Source organism: Aythya marila, assembly GCF_965140915.1.
Source record: "Aythya marila genome assembly, chromosome: 10".
Taxonomy (NCBI): Eukaryota; Metazoa; Chordata; class Aves; order Anseriformes; family Anatidae; genus Aythya; species Aythya marila.
The window spans coordinates 11,278,921-11,301,482 of NC_139051.1; the positions used below are offsets into that span (position 1 = coordinate 11,278,921).

Genomic DNA, 22,562 nt, shown 5'->3' on the forward strand with positions numbered 1-22,562 from the left:
AAGCAGAGTGACAGCAGTGTCATCAGCTGCACAGCCACAGACGCAAATTGCAGGAATGTGCAGCACAATCGCCCCGGTATATTTTAGCAGAGAACATACGCTTAGGTGCAGCGGCCCTCAGATGCTGCCTTCTAAACCCTAAATCCATTTAATTCCTTGCATTTCCTGCCCCAACGTGCTTAAAGAGATCTGTGCCCAAATATCAAATGCAGCTCTTCTTCCCAAAGCACCTGATGCTGCAGGCAGGCACGAATGCCATGCCATGATGTATTCATTTCCCCGGGAACAACAACAGGCACTCATTCAGCAGCAGCGCCTCATAATCAGGCAGGAAGAAAACATGACCTGTTCCTGGGCACGTCTCATTCTCTCAGGTGAAACAGATTTCTAAGAAACACGAAATCTTCAAGCAAGATCATTGCAAAATTTTGGGGGAGAGCGCGGATATGAGTTTCCAAATCAGGCTCGTTTCTGGAAGGTGCTCAGGAAGGCAAGTGGAAGGAGCAAAGGAAGAAAAAAGAAATTGTCCTTTCCATATCAGCAACCCCGCTGCTTCCTCCACATAGTTTGGCAGGGACGTACTCCAAAGGACATTTCTTCAGTCCTCAGCCCTCCTCTGCCAACGGACACGGACAGGCTGAGGCTTCCTCAATACCAGTGTGACAGCCACACCCTAAAACATCAATATTTGGATCAGAAACCACCAAAATATGACACAGACTTCTTCTTCCAGCTCTTGTCCAACCTTACAGCTTTTAGAAGAAACTCATTCCACACACAGCCCCTAGAGGTTAGCATGCATTTGTAATTTCTATGTTCTATAGCAAATCACCTTTAAATCCCCTAAAAATCCATATTCCAAAAAATCTTCAAATTTTGGAATAGGAAAGAACTCGGAGGGAGCTTCAGAAACTCATAATGTTGGCATTTTGCTTTGTCACTAACTTTAATATCACTCTAATCAAATCAGCGAGACTGTGGAAACGATACCAAACAATACCAGGTCAGGAAATACCACCAAATCCCTCCATTCAATGAAGAAGTTAAGACTTTTAAAATTAGTTTTTTTTAAACTCAGCCATGTTAAACTGAAGGGCATTTTGTAATTTTCATGCAGAGAGCAGGGGGAAGAAAAAGGGAGAGCCCGCCACAAAACGCTCTGTACCCATCACAGCTGAACAACACGGCACAAATGTCTTGGAGAAATACAGAGAAGAATGCTCGAGGTTGCCACTGTCAGCACAGAGAGCTATCATAATTAAGCTACCGTAATTAAGGGTTTTTCTATGTTTTCATTCACTGTGTCTCCTATGGCATCAGTCTGCATTGCCAGGAGTAACAACAGAGGTAGGAGCCAGCTGGGGGTCAGACAGGAGTCCAAAGTCGGTGCCCTTCTGCTCTAGGAGCCCCCTGGTAGCCAGCCGGCAGCCCAGAGGGCTATTTAAAAGCTAAAAAATTATAAAAAAAGAAGCCACCAAGCACCTGCTACTGCCTCAAGCCTACCAGAGGCAAGGGATCATTGAACATAAAAGGGCAGGTTACCAAGCCAGCACCTCCGCCAGCACTGGTACATGGGTCTTACCATGCAGAGGATTTCTTCGGTGACTGTAAGGCGGGTACCCAGAGCCATAAATAACATTTGCTTTGCATCAGTAAGGTGTTGTGTCTTCAGAATAAAATCTCCAAGTCTAGTTCTGCATCAATTGCACCATCTTCTCAAAGGAGATTTAGAGAAACTAATCAATGCACCACGAAGTCAGCCGGGGTAATTATCAATACGAATCACACAAACCAATTCACGCGTGCGTTCGTAAGTGAACTGGAAACTCAACAAAACCAGTTAAATCCTACTGTGAATGACATTTCACTTCGAAACAGGACGTGACTGCTGCTCAGGGAGAACTGTCCCCATGCCCCACCATGCAGGGGGACCTACAACACGAGGGGATGAGAAGTGAGAGCCAGCTCGGCACGAGGAACCACTCATCCATGACACAAGTCATCCACGTCCAACAGAGCGGTTCCTATACCCGTTTGGACCCCCCCAAAAAGGGTATTTGGACTGCTTTGGTGAGCGGTTTTGAGAAGTTTTCCTCCCAGCACAGCATCCACTACTCTTGTCCCAGCTACTGACTCAAAGGGACGTCACCCTCCTGCTCCCATTAAGCCTTTTTTTTATTTTAGGTTGTATTTTAGGTGGGAACTACAGCCCCACACACCGGTTGCTGCCCAGCTCTGCACGTCTGTATCTGCAAGGAAAAAGAACACGAAAAACCTGGCGGAGCCCAGCAGCATCTAACTGCAAACATCTTTTATTATTATTTCTTAAGCAGTGATGGGAAAGGAACGTGGTGGAGAAGGGATGAGCTTTGAATACAGGAAGAGCAGAACAGCAGCAAGCTTTGACCCTTCTCCTAAAATGGGGCACGGTTTTAAGCATAATATGCTCCCACCAAGAAAGGTAGGCAATTAGCCTCTGTCTAAAATAAAATGCCTTGTAATTGCTGCTGCTATTATGAAAACAGATGCGAGAGGCTCATTTGTAGGAAAAAAGGCAAAAGAGAAGGGCTGGGGTGGGAAGGGTAGGGGAATGCACAGACGGGGAGGTAGGGGACGGTACCTCAGAAAGAAATGCAGGTCATACAGAATAGGGAAGATTAAACCAGTAATGCAATGCATGCTCTCATCTGTTTAAAGGAAGAGAAAAGGAAGAATGGAGAAAAGATGACAGGTGGAAAAAGACAAGGATGAATCTAGGAGTAAAACTCATTAGCAGTGCCTGCCCCATCACAGTGGGGAAAACCTCTGCTGCTCTGCAGCGGGGCAGGAGGCGAGGTGCACGGGAAATCCGTGACTGCAGATCTCACTCCCCCCTCCCAGTGAGGGGGCTAAGCCAGGTCTGACTGGAAAAGAAGGAAGAGGTTTTCGTAAAATGAAACAAAGGGCATCCTTCTCTCTGCTATCCCTCGAGGTACGACAGAACGAGCGTGATCTCGCTGCATTTTGACACACCAAGAGTTACCAAATCCTCTCTATCACCGCGTATTCCCTTTACTTTATTTAATAAATGAAATCTCATCAACTTATCCTTCTTCTATTATCACTGCTGACATCAATCTGATAATATTGGCTTGGCGTGGAATCGTGCTATTATATGTCCTCTTGATATTTAATTTAAGAGAAACGTCTGCAGTGGGGTGAATATGTGAAGCAAGCTTTTTATTACTGGCAGCAGTAAGGACGCTGGGAGTGAATTAGACATTCATCTTAGTCGGGGCCAATCTAGTGGCTCAGAAGAGGTTTTCTTCTTAACCCTCTCCTACCTGTTCAATAGCGGCAGGTAACTGCTGCTCCAGTCAATAACTGCATTCATTTGTCTTGGCAAATTCCTTTCTACGTGGCTATAAACCCCATGAAGAAGTGCCGAGCGTCTGGGAGGTTAAAGCAAGGTTCTTCGGGAATTTCCATCATGAGCTCTGCAACAGTAGGCAGAGCGCTGGTCTAAATGTCCACCAATTAATCAAGAAGCCACACAGCTCTCGAAGACAAACATACAAACTCATTTCAAGAGCTGATTAAGGCAGTATCACCAGGATACAGATCCCACAAGCAGGTTTCAAGCATAGCACGATGGCTACTACCTAGCGCTGCTGACAGCTTCCCTTTGGGGAGGAGAATTAGGGACAGTATTGGAATGCAAGGGGAAGCTGGAAGATGTGTATATATTTGCTAGTGCTTCCACTCTGCTGATGGATCACCCTAGCCAAGTGGAGACACAACTTTAAAGCTTTAGGACTTGGCAGCTCCTTAGACTAGTGCAAAATCAGTAGCTCCACGGTGAGCACCGCACTGCCGCTTGGCTCTGCTGGGTAGAACAGCGATTCCAGATGGAGGTAAAAGCAAGATCCTCTTCTTACCTTTTACTCTGGGAAACTATTCAAGCTGAGAAAAAACTCAAGATAGAGACGGAAGGTATCTAAACCTAGACACATTTAGATACCTCTACTCAGTACGTGAAAACCAAAGCTACACAGGGTCCCTTGTACGAGCCAACTTGAGGGCAGCTAGCTCCAGCACGTAGCTGCAAGAAGCAGCCTACACGGTGCAGCAACCTGGAATTTCCTGTGGGCTGCAAAACCCCACAACAACAGGCTGAGCTACTTTCGGCTGCATTATTTGACTGCAAGCAGTGTCTGAGCTAACTCGAGCAAACCACATTAGTCACCACGGTTAGCACAGCGCAGACAACCTCAGAGGTCAGCAAGGAGGTGCACGGGCAGCACAGAGCAAAGCCCAGGGCAGGCAGCAGCAGCTTCTGCGTGTCAGGAAGGAAGCAGAGACGTGTCAAAGAGTTGGTTAGCACGTCTGTACATCCAGGGTAGGCCACACGCGTTTCCGAGTAAGCTCGGTGATGTTTTGGTCACATAAATGCGGTGTGCAGCCACGCAGTACTGTACACACACAAAAGCCGCTAAGTGGTTAACTGACCTGTAAAACTGCTTTCTCCCCTGGGTAGCAGTTGGCTCTGATGGCTCCTCTTTAACATGTCAGGAAAATAACTCCAGACAGATGCAGTACACAGCACATAGAAAGGTTCCATCCTCTCTCATTATTGCATCCTTGACATTTACAGCAGAAAATTAAACACAATTGAAGCATTTCATTCACATGTAACAAACTCATCAGCACAGAACAAACAGCCAAGAAAGCTCACTTTCATCACAGGCTCCAGGATGCGGCACCGTCACAAAGCAAACACGATGGCCTCACCACAACCGATGGAATTCCCTGACCCTGGACGTCAGACTGATAACGTGGCTTGAATGAAAGAGGGAAGAGTCATTTTGCTGCTGTTTGACAAGAGAAGTAAGAGATGAGGATGCCTAATAGATTACCCAAATATCTAGTAAAAACTCAGTAATGTTTTAGCTAGATAACCTAGCAATGTGTAAACAAGCTGCATGCCTCGTGAGAATAACCTAACCTGATCAGGGAGGAAGCACCTCTGATCAGCCTCGTGGACTGAAAACACCGCGCACCGGGCATTGCACTGGTCCGGATGGAACACGGCGTGTAGAGGTAACGTTGTGTAAAGGAATAGATAAAAAGGAAAGGTGAAACCTCGTGACAATTTTTGTAATAGGGGCACCATCTCCAAATTTCAGCTGTATTCCTAAATCCTCCCCACATGTCCTTCCTCGCTGGCTGCAGCACGCCACTGCACGGTGCACTAATTCCCCTCTCCCTCTCTCCCCCCTGACAGCTGCACTTCAGCACCAGGCCACCTGATTCTCTTTCTCCCTACCTTGTCCATGGAGCTGCCTAATGAATACATATTTATGAAGCACCGTGCGTTTCTGTGTGACTCTGTGATCCTAGAAAATTTGTCACTCAAGCACTTCCCAGTCTCCTTTCCTCTCCTGACAGCTTGTTTGAAGCTGTCACACAATTCCCCGTTGCAATTTGTGCACTCGCTGCACCCTTGTCCTTTCCAGGACAGATAACTCCTTCCCTTCCAATCACGGATACTCAGAAACTGTTCTGAAATCTTCTCCCGTGTAACTAATTAGATTCTATCACCAAGACCCAAAGCTAAAACAAATATCCAATCTCAGTAGTGTCAGCAACTTGTTGTGTCACCGTGCTGCTCAAACGCTTTGGCTGTCAGTGCAAACAGCCGAACCCAGCCACGTTTTCTTTATAAAACAACAAAACCCCCTCCAAAACGTACAGACTGAAGTGGAATATAACTAATAGCACTTTTATATAACGTGTAATTTTGAAACGTCCATGGAAGGCAACAAGTCTCTCCATTACGGTGACGAAATTGATGTAACGGGGTAGTGTGACCCCTCCAGCGCAGGTCCCCGCTCTGTGTCTCACCTACCCCAACACAGCATCAACTCTCCTGTCATCCTATGTGGCTGAACCTCATACACAAGCAGTTATTTCCTATTTGACCAAATAATCCTAAACATCCTATACGTCTTTGTATAGGTGCAGTTGTAGCCAGATTTAGCTGGCTTGCCCAGCAGCACCCCGAAAGCCCCAGGTCCTGGGGTTTGGCGGTGGGCTGTAGGTCTTCTGGGGTGGATGGCAGGGAGAGCAAGATCCCACTGAACCTGCAAACCCAACAACCACCCAGCCCTATTAGTATTCCGCGCAGGAGATGGCAAGCGGTTTGGAATAATGAGAGACTTTTCCCCACAAGTGGATAATTTCAGCGTGCGTTTGGATGTGAATTCTTTACTGATTATGATGGCAGAATACTGAGTTATGAGAAACTGTCAGCTTGGAAGATGAAAGGAAAACTACAGCCTCTTCCCTGCCTTGCCAAGAGATCCAGAAGTTATCAGAACTGGATCTCCTGCCCACAAAGCCATGCACCATTTTTTCCCCAAAGATGCCAAGCTACGAAAAGTTGACTAGCAGAGATGAAGAGCCTAAAGTTAGCAGCAAAATGGTCTCTGGAAGCCAAGCAGGAATGAGTCAGAATCTTGTTGCTGGAAGGAGTTCTCTGAATCAGAAAGGAAGCTGGCTCAGCTCCCACAAGGCAGAAAAGCAATATAGCAAGCAATAACTGCATCTGAAAACAACACACAGCCCAACAAGTGACCCGAATAGGGATTTTCTTTCTCAAGATAAAAAACATCATCTAAGAACTGGTTAAGATCTCAGGTCAGGAAGCAAACGCATGCAGCTTATGGAATGCATTCAGCGGTGACCCTAGGAACATACGGGCTGTGATAATGCTGTATGATCTCCGGGTTAGCTGGGGAACTGCCTGCTGAAAGAATGCTGGACCCGTGTTCTTTTTGGCATATTAAACCCCTTCCCAGAAATATCCTTAGGTATCTGTTACGCTAATTTCATATAACCACAGGACATGAAGGACAGACAGGTCCAGTACATTTTTCTTATATAAGATCTTGTAATGATGTCAGACTGCTAACAAAACCCTTCTCTTTAAAAGCTCTGTTACTTTCCTTAATTTTCCAGCAGTTACTTCCCTAAAATGCCCCCAAGCACTGCGCTAGGTCCCTTCACTGCAGGCGTTACAGCAGGCGACACAAAGGGACACCAGTGATGGCCAAAACCACGGCTCCGTTCGGATACCCAGCGCCGACAGCGGCGTAACCTGCTGGAGATGCAGAGAAATCCTGGGAGGAGAAGGAGGCTGCCAGCATTCGAGTTCAGGTGGGATCTGAAGCTAAACATCCGCCTTATTAAAACATCCCCTCGGTTCCGTGCGCGTGCTCTAATCCCCGAACCCGCAGTGCCCCCTGGCACCACGCTGCGCAATTTGCCGAGCACTGACTCAGCAAGCTCCCCATTAAGCAGCCACTCATCCCCCCAGAGAGCGGGGTAATGGCGCTCTCACGGAGGAAGCACAAAGCCTTCACGTTTGGGTTTGGGGGAGAGGTTGGGATTTTTTCTTTTTACTTGGTTTTTAAATAAATACTATAATTTCGAGAAGCCCTCAGAGAACTGAAAAAGCCCTTATAGAAAATCATTTTGATAATGTGCTTTTAAATTCAGAGATGATGTGAAATGTCTCGGGCGTGTTAATGAGACCAGCGCCCACACCGAGCTGCCCCACTGCGTTGTCTGTGGGGCTCACGGGCAGCTTCAGCCCCCGGGAGCACATCTCGGCGTGCTCTCTCCAAGGAAACAATATTCTCCCCTGAACAAGGAGTGCTCCCGTCCTCCAAATACTGCTGGTTTGGGCCAAATCAGTCACAATTCTGGTTGGTGCGGTGTACGTATGCTCCAGACAGGCAGAGGGGAGATGCTTAAGCAGGCAGGAGATGCTTCCAGGACTAAAGAGGAAAAAGGAAAGGATGGGAAGAAGGAAACTGCCCCAGCAAGGTGCTCTGGCAGCAGGCTGAGCATCGCCTCGTCTTGGGACTTCAGAGCTGACGGAGCCCCTTAGCCCAGAAACCGGTGGTGTCAGAGTAACCTCAGGAATTACCAAAAGCACACCAAATAAAGAAAGAAAAGACATCAAAGCCTGGTGTGGTGGCAGGGATGGTTTTTCTGTCCCTTTATAAGGGTTGGGACAGACCTCAGCCTCTCAGCAGCCTCTAATACCGAGCCCCAGCACCTTCCTCCATGCAGGCTGACCACCGTGGGGTAGGGTGACCACAGCCATCCCCATCCTGTAGCCATGGCTATCACCTGGGCAGGTGGAGCAGAGCAGCTCTGATCCACAGAACCAACTATTTCTTCAAACTTCCCGCTCCAACACTTGCCTTTGGGCTCTGCCTGCATCCCCCTACCCCTCCGGGAGGAGCCTGGCTCAGCAGCAGCAGCGACGCTTTGCACGGAGCGTGTAATCCAGAATCGGGAACACAATTACTGCTCAAAACAGCAACACTGCCCTTGAAATCAGTTGTTAGTGAATTAATGACCGGATTGGTAGGAGCGTTACCTCAACTTTGCTTTAGGCTGCTAATTAGCAAACAAGTCATTAATTCACTGGTAACAAGTGGTTTCTCAGGCATTATTGCTACTGACATCTTTAATTCACCAGTCTTTTTGGAAAGCTTCCCCAGACAACTGTAAACCTCAATCCTTTACAAATCAGCCCCGTGCCACTACCAGCAGCACGCTACGTAACACACATGCAGGAAGACAGAAGCAGAGAAACACAGCGGGAGCGAGAGTGGCTGGGCCCTGAATTACTGCTCACAATACCGCTCCGAACCAAAGCCAAGGGGAGGGATGCAGCAAAGGCACAGAGAACTCATGGGCTTGGCTGCGGACCTGTCATTCCATCTAAAACCACAACAAAAAACTGCGAACCTTGGAGAAATCTCCCTTCCACCAAGGTACCCAGTGGCATATGTAATTCCCAAACCGAGGGCAGCGATCTGCTTCAATTTTCCCTGCGTTCACCGCGATGGAGAGCTTTGAACCGAAATACTTCGTGTAGTCCGATGCACAAAGCACGGCTGGGTTTTGTTTTAACAGCTGCACAAATATCCGTGCTTTTGAAAACAATCTGGATCTGGCCTGCCAACAAACCCTGATCTAAGGGTTTTATAATGGCAACATTACTGCAGAATACAAGTGCTTTCCATGTAAAAATCAATAGTAATAGAAACATCCCTAATAGACTACATGCAGTCTTTGGCACCTCTTCCTTTGCTATTCAAGTCTTATTTTATAAGCTCCCAAGTTCTACCCGTGTACCTGCAAAGAAAAAACCCTTGCAGATTTGAAAAGATGTATTAATATTTTACACCAGTTTTTCAGCACTAACAGAACTGCAATCTCAGTCATCGGGCTGATTTATTAGTCATCCCTCAACACGCATAAGAGGAAAGATGATATTGTGAACGCTATTTTTTTATATCAGAACATTATTTAACACTATTTTTTATTAGAACATTATTTTACTAAGTGGGCAAAAGGAAAAAGTTTGAAAGCAGCAGCTTTGTAACCTTCAAGAGCTGGATTTCAGAGAGAAGATGCAACAGCTGGGTGAGGTACGCAATCCAATCAATTTTCAGGAATTAAAGATAAGTCGAAAAAAGGATAATCTGGTGCAAGTGGAACATCTACATAACTCTGTTACGTGTATTTGACTCTGTCACCACAAACTATATTCCTAAAGTAGTAGGGGAACAATACAGCCCCTGGAAATCAATGCACTGGTAGACACAGCTGCTTAACAACACGCCTTCCACAATTAGTAAAGAAAATGTTTAGATGCTAATGTAAATGAGACAAAATCATCTTCAGTTCTGCCTCACAAAGACCTGGAAGGTTTTCTTTCAGAAATACACCATACAAAATGACACAAAGTCAAAACTGACCCTCCTCCTCTTTTACCTGCTGTTGAAATGACTCAGGGGAAGCTCGCACCTTATTGTCTCTGACAGCAATATTCCAATCTCCTTCAAAGACCAACTTTATAAACGTGAAAAAACAGCAAAGCCTTGACTAGTAACTAATCTCTTTATTTAGAGATCACATGGAACAGACTCGCCACTGACAGAAGTAGGAACAACCAACACAAACCAAGCTCTGAGGGAAGAACAGGACTGGGATGGAGCCAAAACATTTTTGAAGGTATAATCAGCGCAGCGTACAAAAGCAGTGTGCTGAGATAAGGCTGAGGATGAGCTCCAAGTACTAATCAGTCTTTTATTCCTGAAAACTCTTAAACCCCTATTGCAGAGGCTCTTAATTTCAACATTGAATTAATCATCTATCTAATCTAATGACACGAGAAATCCCAGAGCAATTTTGTTTGAAAACTATGATGTCTTTACCCTTCTCCTCAGGCTTCATGGCTGTCCACATAACTATTTTAGAGCTTGACTCCTGGGCACAGCCCTCTGTTGAAATAGCTGGGGCCTTGGAGAAGATTTCAAGATTAATAAATTCAAGTTTCACCACGTAAGTATCTTATAAACTTTCCAGATCTACACAAAGGGAAAAAAAGAAAAAAGAAAAAAAAAAAAAAGGAAGAAAAGGCAGTTTCTGGAACTGGAACAGTGAGGTTCCAGTTACTGATGCCATTTTATTTGAGGGACCATCAGCCTCATAAAATCTGTTGCAATTCAATAAAATCTTTGTTTCCGTGAGTCCTGAAAGGGAGCCATAAATTCCCGGTTCCCAGCAGACAGTCCATCTCTGAACTTTCTCCCCCTACCCCCACTGAGTCAGTTTGGTTCTCAGCTCCATGCTCAGCCCAGGAGGATACTTACGACTTGCCAATTTTCCTAATGTAATCACCTTAAATACTGACGTCCATTAAATTTAAAGATCTCAGGACCATTAAATGGAACTCTCAGATACGAAGTCCCATATGGAGTAAATCTCCCTGGCAGTTCCTCCACTGGAAAGCTGCCTTGGATTCAAGGCTGATCTCTATCAGGATAAGATACCGGCGTTCTTTATGCGCTCCTCGATAGCAGCACGGAGCCCACTCGCTTCTCTCAGCACAACACGCAAAGCAACACGGCCGTCGGTAAGCAGCTTCAGGGAGGGTTCAGCAAGCTCTAAGGAGATCTCGGAGGGAAACTCAGCTTCAGAACAATTTTATCTTTTAACAGCTTCCTAATCCCCTCACCCCACTCCCGCTGCTATACCTTGCAGAGCGAGTCACACCCCCGCCCCCGGCAATTCTTGCATCCAAATTTAACAGCCACGAAAATAAAATAAAATAAAAATATGATAAGGCAGCCTTCACAAAAGAAAATAAATCACATTAAAAAAAAAAAAAGCATTTTGAGGATAAATCTAGAGTGCCTGTACTAAGCCATAACCTCTTTACTGATGGTTTTTTTCCTTCCCCTTAACAGATTCAGGGACTGTAATAACATTTAATCCTCAGAAGCTAATCTAAATGTAACACTCAAAAGAAGACAAAGACAATGCAACAGAAAAAAAATTTGGCCACTGCCTTTTGGGAGTGCTGCTTTATCCCCGGAGCGAGCGCATTAATAGAGCTTGGAATGAAATGCCATTTTATTCTCTGTAGCAGGGAGGGGATTAGCAAGTTGTCTTCTCTAAACCCAGTCTGAGTCATGGCTCTATGAACACTGAGAAAAGGATGTGGAACGAAGTGAAGGGCGGAGAGCACTGGCTTTTTATTTACACGCTGCTTCTTTTGTGGGTGGTTACTGATGTGCAGTTTGCTAAACAGGGAAGGAAGGAAGGAAAAAAAAAGTTCTAGGTCCCTAGACTTTAATTCTGCTGGTTAACAGAAGAGAAAAATAATAATGCACCAATTATAATAGCATCACAGAGACAATATGTCCGTGGCAACTGTCCAATTCACCACAGCATGTAAGCAACAAGGGCAAGTTGCTTAAGGTGCTGAAAGCTGTGTTCAGTGGTTTCTTGTTGCTAGGATCTTCTTCCTGGGAGAAAGAAACAGGTTGGATAGAGCCCAGAACAAAGGACGAGATGCTGTGGTGGGGGAATGCAGAGACAGGAGGAAGATGGGTTCAGACAAAGAGATGGGGAACCAAGTGCATCACGCCATCGAGCCTAGCATCCTTCCTTGAAGCAGGAACCAAGAGCTGGTGACCACGTAGTGTTGCAGTATGAAGCTCCACGCTTCTGTTCCTATAAACTGGAGCTGGTTTACCTGCCTACCTCACAGGCGTGCTGCAAAGGGTCGCTGGTAGAAAGCTTGCACGATATCCTCAAATGCTGAAATGCTTGATAATCACTAAGGAGAGGAAAGAGTCCACGGAGCTTGACCATTTGTGCAGAGCTGTAGGTACTGATAATGGAGTTGCAAAAGTCAATAAATGCCACGAAAACAATTTTGTTTCAGGTATTTCTTATCTTTGCTTCAACACAGACTCTGAAAAAGCAGTGCACTCCCTGCAGAAACAGCCCCAACTCCAGCCCCCTCTTCCTCCATCAGCTACACTTAGATCCAGGGGCAGATGGCAACAAGTGCAGGGTAGACTGGTCTCACCGTGTTCAAGTGCCAGAGGCAGGGCTAGGAGTTCACAGTGGAACACACGGATGGTGTAAAGCCAGGGATGTGACACTACAGAAAGGGGATGCATTCTTCCCGTTAGATGGAGAAAATGCCACTCCCGATTTCCCTTTGTTCCAGGAGCTGTCGTCACCCAGCACTGCAAGCAGGCGGACCTGTGCTTCGTTCTTAATTTGGCTATATTCCAGTTCTTGTAATTTTCCTGGAGTTTCAGTTTATTCGTGTCATCCAAGTTACTAGATCTGCATAAATTAGCCTTACCTAGCTTAGCACTCACTGTGCTTGTATGTCTAACATGAAATTGCAAACCAAGATGAACAATTATTTCCACTGAATTCACAGGATCTTGTAATTTATGGCCATAAACAGGCTGCACAAAGACTTGAATGTGCAAAGCCTAAGAAGAATATTCACAAGATTCAAGTCTTAGCAAATCAGCATGAATGCCAATGCATGAAAGTTCCCTGACCCTGCCCCATATCATGACCCTCACCTGAGGCACGTGCACTCGGTGTTTGATCCATATGTTCTACTCCAGGGCAACAATCCCAAAAAGGACGGCTGCGTACTGCTGTAGAGTCACACACACTGCAAGTTGGTAGGCTAAAGCAAAGGTTCTTCCTTCACATACAATTATCAAAGGGCATGATCAGTCCCAGACTGTGTGCTCCAACACGCAGCTCAATGCAATGCCGGTTACGGCCGACAAGATCTACTGTAAAGGAAGAGAAAATAAGATTTCCTCTTCCTCCCTCAGCTTCACTGGTGCCACACAGTTTGTCTGCTCTCAAGGCACTTCTCATCCATGTTTTATTTTCACAGTGAAATTCATGGCAGGGCTGGTGTCTTTTTTGGCTGTGAGGAAGACAGATCAAGGAAATTGTCCCTTTACAATGGCTCACGTTCATCACGTTCTGCGTTTCATGCAGAAAGGCAATGTATAATAAGACCAGAAGCCAGGGACTGGGAGACGTTAGGGACTCAAATTAAAGTGGAAGGGACCCCTAAGAAACCATAAATACGTTGTTTGAATCTTGAAAGCAAGAAGTCATTAGCATTTGTATTGGTCTCAGCCACTGCCCTTCGTGAGAAATGCTTGTTACCAGAGGATTTCCTACATTGCCAGTATTCAACCTCATAAGAATCAGAAGACACCAAATAAAACCTCAGGAACCCAACTTACAACTGCTGTAAATACAGATTTGTTACAGTCTGTAATAGCAAGTAAAGAACATAATCCAAGGTTGTGCCTCTTCCTTTACAAAGCTGTAAGAATTTACATCTGATCACACACCTTTAGAAGCAAATTCAAGAGAAAACTGAACTGATCAAAGACTCTCAGAACGTTATGGACTATAATTATTTTTTAAATTTAATTTAAAACCAAAACTTAAGAATTCTACTGTGGAAAACCGTATGAAAACGCGTGTGATGTGTTAGCTGCCTTGTTTTGGCTTCTTTAGCAACTTAATACTTGACTGTCCAAACAAAAATGCGAAATTACAACAGGTTATGTGATGCTTTGGCAGCCAAACACAATTTTAAATAAAGACAGCACAATGTACTGCACACCCTACTAATATATTCATCATTGCTATATTATCTATTTATGCAATTAAGTATCATACAATCTGGACTGGACCCAACTGGACTACATATGTTGCTACTCCAGTTTACTGCGTGTTGGCCAACTGTTTACCCAACTGAGATCTGAGCGCTGCTCGTGACAGTGTAATTGCTTTGGACTCATTAATAATAAAGAATTATAGAAAATATTTTTTCTTGGACAGCTGTTAGTGCATGCGGAACAATAAGCTATGCAACACTACGTGCAAATACAAACGGAATTTAGACACTAAATATGCTCCTGGTAAAAAGACAGCATTAAAGGTCCACTAATTATGCCAAGGCCAGTTAAAGAGGTCAGAAAATCACTGCATCCACTCTAAGAAAACATTTATGGTAAGTACAACTCTATTTTGAGTGAAATTTACAGGGCTGATTTAGGCTATTTACCTTTTTTGTTCTGTGGACAATGAATAACTTTAGAATTGACATTTATCATACTCCTATATGCAAGCCCCATGCTGCAACATGCAGGCTAAATACATTGGGTCAAAGTTTGAGCAGATTAAACAGGTTCCATTGCCTCTTAGAAAACCCTGGTAAACATTCCCATTTAATTTCAATTTTCTATTCCATGTCTTCCTTCTTGCTCTCCCCTTGCAAGATCTAACATCTTTATACTACGTTCTGCCAAGTTTGGCACAGAAAGAAAGGATGCTGGCATACAGCTCCCCAGCCCCCTCACTACCTGACACGAGGTAACTTTGCACTCTGGTTGCAGGGATATCCAGGGGCTGTACACACACACAATGTTAGGAAATGCAACTGGAACTGTAGAAAAGAACAAAAATGGTTTCTCACTTTATCCACTCCTCTGCCTTGGTGGCTGCCTCCTGGTACTGCTCAGACGTCAGCTTGTAGATTTCGGCATTCTGAAACAAAGAACACAATGCTCAGCTCGAAAAATGAAAGGCATCTCAAATCTTATCCCGTCAGGTAGTTATCTTCTATAATTAATAACGATTTCCAACAACAAACAGCATATTCAGTTCAAAGAACACAAAAAAAAAAAGCACCAAAAGTTCATTTTATTTCCAAGAAAACGCATCAAGGCTGCAACATGTCCTCCGTTATAAGCTTCACCTTTGTGAAGGAAAAGAGAGGGGGAAAGGTCGCCAACAACCAACAGTCAGCTTTGATTACTCCATGCAACCACCAAAACAAGGTGTTTTCCGCGCCGCGTTATTTCGAGTTAGGCTGCGTTTTGTTCTCTTTCACTAATTGCCGTGAAGAATGTTGGAAGTTACTGACTAGCAAGTATCAAAATTGGCTGCTAGCACGGGAAAATCCATTTTACATTTCAGTGCCTCTGCTTATGTTACTTATTCTTTAGAAGAAAATTATGCAGCCTGTTTCCCTTTTAACGACGTAGGGAGGCGTATCAGGTATCAGTTAAGGCTCTGCCAAACAGAGTCTGGAGTGTCTTGCTGCAGGGCTTAAGACGTTTGCATTAAATTCTCCTGAGCTTGCATGGAAAGAGTCTTAGTTCAGAGCTGCTCAGCCGCTGAGCATGGAGGATGAATTCCTTCTCTCTGCTGCACCGAGGCCTCCCAAGCACAGACAGCAGGAGGGAGCCGCCGCACACCCCCAGCGACTTCGCTGCGAGGGCTCGTGTCACCGAACTGCTGATCAAGCTGCTTCAGGCAAAGCCCCTGGACTTCATCCTGAAATAGCTGCAATTGCCTCACTCAAAGCTCATCTGCAAGGCCCTTCGTCTGAAAAGGCACACGCAGAAAATATGCAACGATCAATCAAAAAAGCGACAAACTGGTACTGAAAGCAAGGACAGCTATTCATTTAGGGCCAGTCCTAGCTGCTGCCTCGTCTCTCCTCAAATTTGTGCCTGCTATATAGAAAACTATTCTTGCCTTTCCTATTCTTGCCTTCCTTCATTTATTTTCCCACAAATGCAGCTGTGGTCCTGCACATGATGAGACTCCACATACTGCTCAGTGGTTAGGAAGGAAAGGACAGATATAACTCAAGTTCTGTTAGCGGTTCTGCCACTTGGGCAAGTCACCGTTTTCCATCTGCAAGCTAGGGATAACAGCTGCCTGTATCGCTGAAGTTGTGTGAAGCTCAGCTAATTGGGAGGTTTATAAAGGTTTTCAAAGCCTAGACTTCAAGGTGCTATATTTAAGCATTTATCTCCGGTGCCTGAATTTATGTCACATACTGAAAAACAACCAGAGCAGGCTTTGCGCTGCCATACTTTGACCTAGGAGACAGACTTAAAGTGAAAAATCATGGATGAGTAACCACTTCAAAATGCATTTGGCCAGCAAAATTGCCATTAATGTTTTCTTTTACTTACTTGTTACATAATGGTCAAACTTCTAGGCTGTTAAACCCTTTTTACTCCTTCCTATAACGAAAAGTTCAGCTTTTAATGGAGCCTTTTTCTCTGTCCTGTAAACAGACCTCATGACTTTCAGATCCCTGCTGTTACTTATTCACACATGAAACCACAAGACCTGTGTTCCATTAATTAAATTTGCCATTAAAAATTAAATAATATGAATAAGTAGATGTAAGCGCTATCTCCATGGGTTTCGTAAGTCTCACCGTTCTCCAATTACTAACCAAGCAATTTTCATATTTCATACTGTCTGATTTCTCAAAGGGACTGGATTTGAGAGATCAAAATGAGAGAAAGTGGGAAAGAGAGAAAGCAAGGTAGTAAAATTAAACATTTTTCAGGCAATAGGAAGTAGCCCCGTCAGATACTATTAGCTTGCAGCACTCTGCAGTGAAACAGCAGCAGGAGAGGAAAACAGGAACAAATATGTTGTACGTGAGACCCAGCATGAGGTTGGCATTTAACTCGCCTAGGGAAAGAAAAACTAGCCAACAGATTCATTTGCTGGTTGCACCGCCGATTAAAGTGGTTGTGGCACAACCTTGCCCGGGTTATTAGAGAGAGCACTCGCCTGCCCGGTGCTATGGTCAGCCCTATCTGCAACAAAATCAACTGCACAGGGACAAAAAGAGCTGGGAAAGAAAGCAGTACGGAATAGCTCTGGATCCCAAGGCTGATGAAAAGCAGGCAAGTGAGAACCTGAACGGAGAGGCAAGAATCTCAGCGTGGGGAAGGAGGGGAGCCCTGGCCTCAAAGGAACCGCGAGGAACATGGCACGATGCAAAGATCAAAGAGGGGCACAGACCATGTTCAGCCCAGAGCTCAAAGCTGCTCGATCGTAAAAATAAAAAGGAAACATCCTTGCAAGCAATCCAAGTGACCCTCTTGCGTTGGATCAAACCTGTCTTCTTTCTTCTGCCTGTGAGAAACCCAAAACCCGGTGAAGCAGTATTAACGCTCTGAATCATTATATTCAAATGCTTCCTCAAGTAAGAAAAACAAGGTTTTACCATTTAAAACTGAGTTTGTTCACCAAGCAGGCTTGTAGAACAGATTTCCCTTCACCTCCAGGCCTCTTCCTACCTTGGGAAGGGGGCACTGACTTTTGTCCCAAAGTGGGCCTAAAGGAGCAGCAGGCAGCGGGCTTCCAGCGTGGGCAGTCACGGCAGCCTCTGTGATGGGGGGCCTCTGCTCTCAGAGAACAAGTCTCCAGGTATCCTCACCTACACAAGTTGAGATGCAAAATTTCCTTCGTTCCACTGTTCTGCCCCATCACGCCACGGCCGTGCAAAGTGTTTCAATGCTGAACAAAAACCTAGGACTTATAATAAGGTTGCAAATGAGGAGCCCCACCAGGAACCATCTCTAGACTTCTGGTGACTTGAGCAGAGCCACCCGCTCCTAAAGGCCGCTCGGCAGCACCGAGGGGTGGTGTTTGTGGTGTTTGCACTTGAAATGAAGACTGAGCTGCCCATAATCTTAGTGAAGTCCTTCAGCTTCATAAAATGATATTCAGCCGCACAGTAAAACAGAACATTCAACACAAAATTACAAGACACCGACGCTGCTTTTAATTTACTCTCGCAATATTTGATGCTTGAGATAAAGTGGCAGCTCACAAAGAAAAAGTTGAACACGAGACCTCAACTATTATTAAATAAAGCTCCTGGCAGTCTTAGTTGCAGAAATAAGTTTAAAAACATGACCAAAGGACACCATAAGGGCTCAAATAACAAGAAACAAAGAAAGAATGAATGAACCACCTAAAATGTTTCACTTCTCTCAATAAAGCTGAGCCTTAGGGGAGCCAACTCCAGAACATCAGAGGTTTGTCATATGGGGAGAGAGCTCTCCAGAGAGGACAAACAACCTAAACAAAGAAATGTTCGTTTGAAAGATTTTCCCCTGCTATTAAACGATGGTTCGTAGCAAATAATAAAAACACCGAGAAGTTATAAAAATACATAACTAGAGCCTAAAGACCAACAGAGCCATTTTGCTTTACGCGGCTGCTTTCCTACAACAGCTTTGCTGCTATGCCCTTGCTCCCCACTCTTCCCAAAAAACCCTGGGACTAAAAATTCCCTTTCCAAAGGGAACTGATTTTACAACTTAAAGCTAAATTTGGAGTAATTTTAATTCAGCATTCCTCCGCTGCTGCAAACACGCAGAGAAACTCCGACACTCGCAGCTACATCTCGCTACGTTGCCCAGGTCTTTTCCACAACACACAGCAGAGGAAGCAAGAAAACAACACAGCAAAAGGAGTTCTCAAGGCTATTTCAGGAGGGAAAGTAATTGAAGCATAAAGAGAAAACCCTGCCAGCTCATTCTCACCCTGACATTAAACCGCATTCCTTACAACTTCAGCGAAACATGCACTACTTGCGGTAACACGTAAAACAGAAAACCAAGCAACGTGAGCACGAGGAACTAGAAATGAATCAGATTTTAGACAAAATCCTTTGTGAACATCAAACAACAGCAAAAAAAAAAAACAAGACTGGGATACTGATTTCTCCACCAGGTTCAGGCCGGGTCAATAGATCAGAGCGTGTTTGGATTAAATAAAGAAAGAACGAACAACCACTGCAGCTATCTTCAGATATTTTGACACCTCGGAGTACAGAAGCTTGTCAGTGGTCACAGTGCTTAAAGATACAAAGAGGATTAGCAGCTGTTGAAACGCTGCCAGCCTAGATGATTGCTAGCGATACCTCTGGTGAAACGGAGCGGGCCAGCGGAGGCCTTGACAAATGCTGCAGACGGCAGCCGGGGGATTACGCGGCGCAATCTGCCTCGCACCTGACAGGCACATCGCCTCCAGCCCCCTCCTGCTCGGCAGCTTCCAGCAAAGCTCCAGGCACGAGCCCCAGTGGGGCCGGGAGGAGCACGAGAGCAGTGCTGTGTCATGGGGCAGGCACGGTGTGCCCCAGGGGAAGGGAGAGAAAAGGGAAAGGAAAGCAGAGGGTACTGCTCTGTATCCAACATCAGCTGGAAGACGTTCCAGTTCCTCCTTCCAACTGCTTCTGAAGGCAGAAATAATACCACAATAAGCTGATACAACTGCTGCCCACCTGCCTGGGGACAGGGAACACGCACGTGCCTGGGACACGGTGGCTGCTGCGGGCAGTAGCAGAAAGGTACCCAAAAACCTCGGTTAGTGCAGGCGTTGGAAATCTGCTCGCATCGCTGCCGAAGGGAAGTGAAGGTACACCCAGGGCCCCAGACTTGCCCGGGCTGCTGGTTCACACACGCCATAAATCAGACTGTTCATTCTCATCTCTCCGAAGCCTCATGCAAACAGCTCCTAACAGGTTTGAAAAATTACCCCGTCTGCTCAGACCCCTCCCACAGGTACGCAGGCAGATGAGCTGAAGCGATCTTTTCGCCGGCTGACCCCTTGGATCTGTTGCAATCAACCTACACCATCAATCACTGCTATCGGCCTTGGTCCAGAACGGGGAGCTCGGGAATTTCAGGACACGTTGCAAGAAGCAATCTCTTCACCTCCTGAGCTCGCTCCTCCCGAGTTCCTGCTCAGCCCACGTTTAGCTAAAAGACACCGCTCGCGTTTTCTCATTCCTACCAAGCACAAGTGCTCGTACACACAGAGGCTGATTAACAAGGAAGAGAAAATTGCATATAAAGCACATCAGAAGAGCACAGAAGCCAAGGGTTAAACTGCTTTTATGAGAATTCAAGTGTTGTTTTTTTTTTCCTCAAAAGGTAATAAAGAAGAGATGCAAGCAACTACAGCTTGCTGATAAGGAGAAAAGATTTTTTTTTTAGCCAAAGCCAACTTCTAAACACAGCCCTGTTGTTTGCTGTTCATGTGTGGGTTCATCCACTCCTCCCGCTGAGACCAATAATGAAATGAGAGCATTGAATTTGTGTCATTCTATTCTTTCCTTCGGCAATAGGCTGTGAGATCATAAATTTTGGATTAAGATTCAGAGACGCCAGAAAAAGAGCAATGTTCACAGTAACAACACAGGGAAGTTAAACTAGTTCTGGGCAGAACTATGTTCCTGTTCGAACAGATCTTCTCATGACTGTAATGTTATCTTGCAATTAAAGCAAAATATTAACTCTGTAGCATATCTAGACAGCGTCTCAAAGATAAGATCCCACAAAATACCAATCCTCACGAAAGTTTAAGGAGGTGGATCTGGGGAGACATGCCACAGCCAGGTTTAATGCATGGATAACAAGCTAGACACAAAAAGGTCAAGCTGCTGGCCCTGCACCACGCAGTGAATCAACAAGGCTACACCCCAAAAACCGGGTCCCACGCTGAGATACACCATCAGGGTGAGAATGGGTTTACAGTCCCAGACCAAGTCTGCACACCAGAGCCTGACTGTCTCCACGAAGGTACTCTGGAAGGAGCCCAGTAAAACACGTACCTCGTGGCAAGACGATAGCAGAACTTCTGCAAAAAGCTGCGAGCTTGGGGAGCGCCTCACTGGAAACGTGCAGAAAAGCCTCACATTATCTTCACATCAGAAAGACAGTCAACAACATTAAGAAACTATTACTATAGAAGTGATTAAAAGGCAAAGAAGCAGCAAATAAAAAAAGAAAAAGAAGAAGAAAAAAAACAGAAAGAATTAAACGCTGCATTTCTATGAGATTGCTTCATGGCACGCTGTTCTAAAAGACTGCAAATATAGCATTAGTAGTTCTTTAAACACAAACTCTGGAAGGTAAAAAGCACCTTCAAAGAGAAAGGCCATAAAATGCCAGCAGGCAACCCAGGCTTTCTGACAAGGACAGCACTAGCAATGTGAAAGGCCCAGATTAATGTTAAAACTGCGCCGGGAGAGCATCGCTCCGCGCTCTCCTAGCAGAAAGTTTAATATAGGAGCGAGAAGTCCTAGGTGAAGAATTCACAGTAAATGCCCGAATCAATTACACCTGACAAGTGCAGGTAAACAGGCTTCCCAGGCATCGATTAAACATCAAGGGTTTTCAGCATCTGCTTTGGAGACTTCTGAAACCCGGCTGAGCCACGCAGATAACGCAGTGCCCGCAGCCCGTGGGCACAGCCAGGGCTGCCGAATGCCCAGGCTGGGCTGCAAAGATGCACCACCACTCACAGACTGATGTACAGGTCCTGTCTGCAGAGCTGTCACTACACCAGGAACAAAGTACAGGAGCACAGGATGCTGCCTCTACCAGCTAGGTGTTGTCTGGGAGAGACAACGGCAATGGAAGGGGAGGAGAGGGGAAGAAGCGAGGTACTGGAGTATCAGCAGTACCAGAGTGAAAGTTTCACTAGGAGGCTGACCAGAGCTCCAAAGGGGAAAAAATAGAAAGCTGGCAGTCATCAAGTACTTGTCATACGTTTAAAAATATATATATTAAGTACATTTCCCTGTCAGACCCATCACGGAAGCTTATTTTGGGAAGAAACAAGGAGAATGTTGTAGTTAAGGTTTGCTGCCATCACACTAAAGCTGGGATTTGACAGAGCCTCCAGCAGAACTCCCACCACCTCGGACGGGAAGGCGGCAGCTCAAAGTCCCTGCTTTTGCTGCTGAGAATATCCCTCAGCCCGTTGCCAAACCACAGGCAACTGGCCCTGTTAACAGCTCCTGTCCCGTATCTCAGAACCTGAGTTGCATTCAGGACTCCATCCCTTCCCACGGCGGGTAGCTAAGGGAAGCAACGCGCTGCAGTCCCACAGGAAGCCAGAGCAGGAGGAGGGAACCCAGGGCAGAGGAACGTGCAAGAGGACTACAAAATACTGAAGCAAATGCATCACATCCACGGGGAAAGGGAACTGCAAGGAAGAGAGTCACTGTAAGAAACAAACAAACAAAAAGCCAGAAGCACGCCAAAGCCTGCAAGTCCCACCCCCCTCCCAGGGTCTTTCCTCTACCCCCAATCGCAAATCACTCTCCATGTGCAGCTTGCAGTAAATCAAGCTTTGCTAAATAACCCCGACATGTGCGGGGCTGAGAACCAGCCAACAAGCAATGATGAGATGTCCCTGAAATGATTAAGGAAAATGCAGACATCTCTTAGGTTACGAGGAAGCCTGTTGTACTCTCCCCTCAGTGCATATGCAATGCTGCAAGCACTGTTCCAAAAACCTCTGAT

At 45.6% G+C, this 22,562-nt stretch overlaps 1 protein-coding gene across 2 annotated transcripts in view; it reads right to left on the minus strand.

Annotated features, from left to right (window-relative positions):
* CHCHD6 (coiled-coil-helix-coiled-coil-helix domain containing 6) overlaps positions 1–22,562 on the minus strand; it is a 120,001-nt gene that overhangs the window by 48,199 nt on the left and 49,240 nt on the right. For both annotated transcript variants that reach the window (XM_082767964.1, XM_082767963.1), the window contains exon 6: positions 14,897–14,967. In XM_082767964.1, the coding sequence (XP_082624090.1) occupies positions 14,897–14,967 (71 nt within the window). The remainder of the gene's footprint in view (positions 1–14,896; positions 14,968–22,562) is intronic.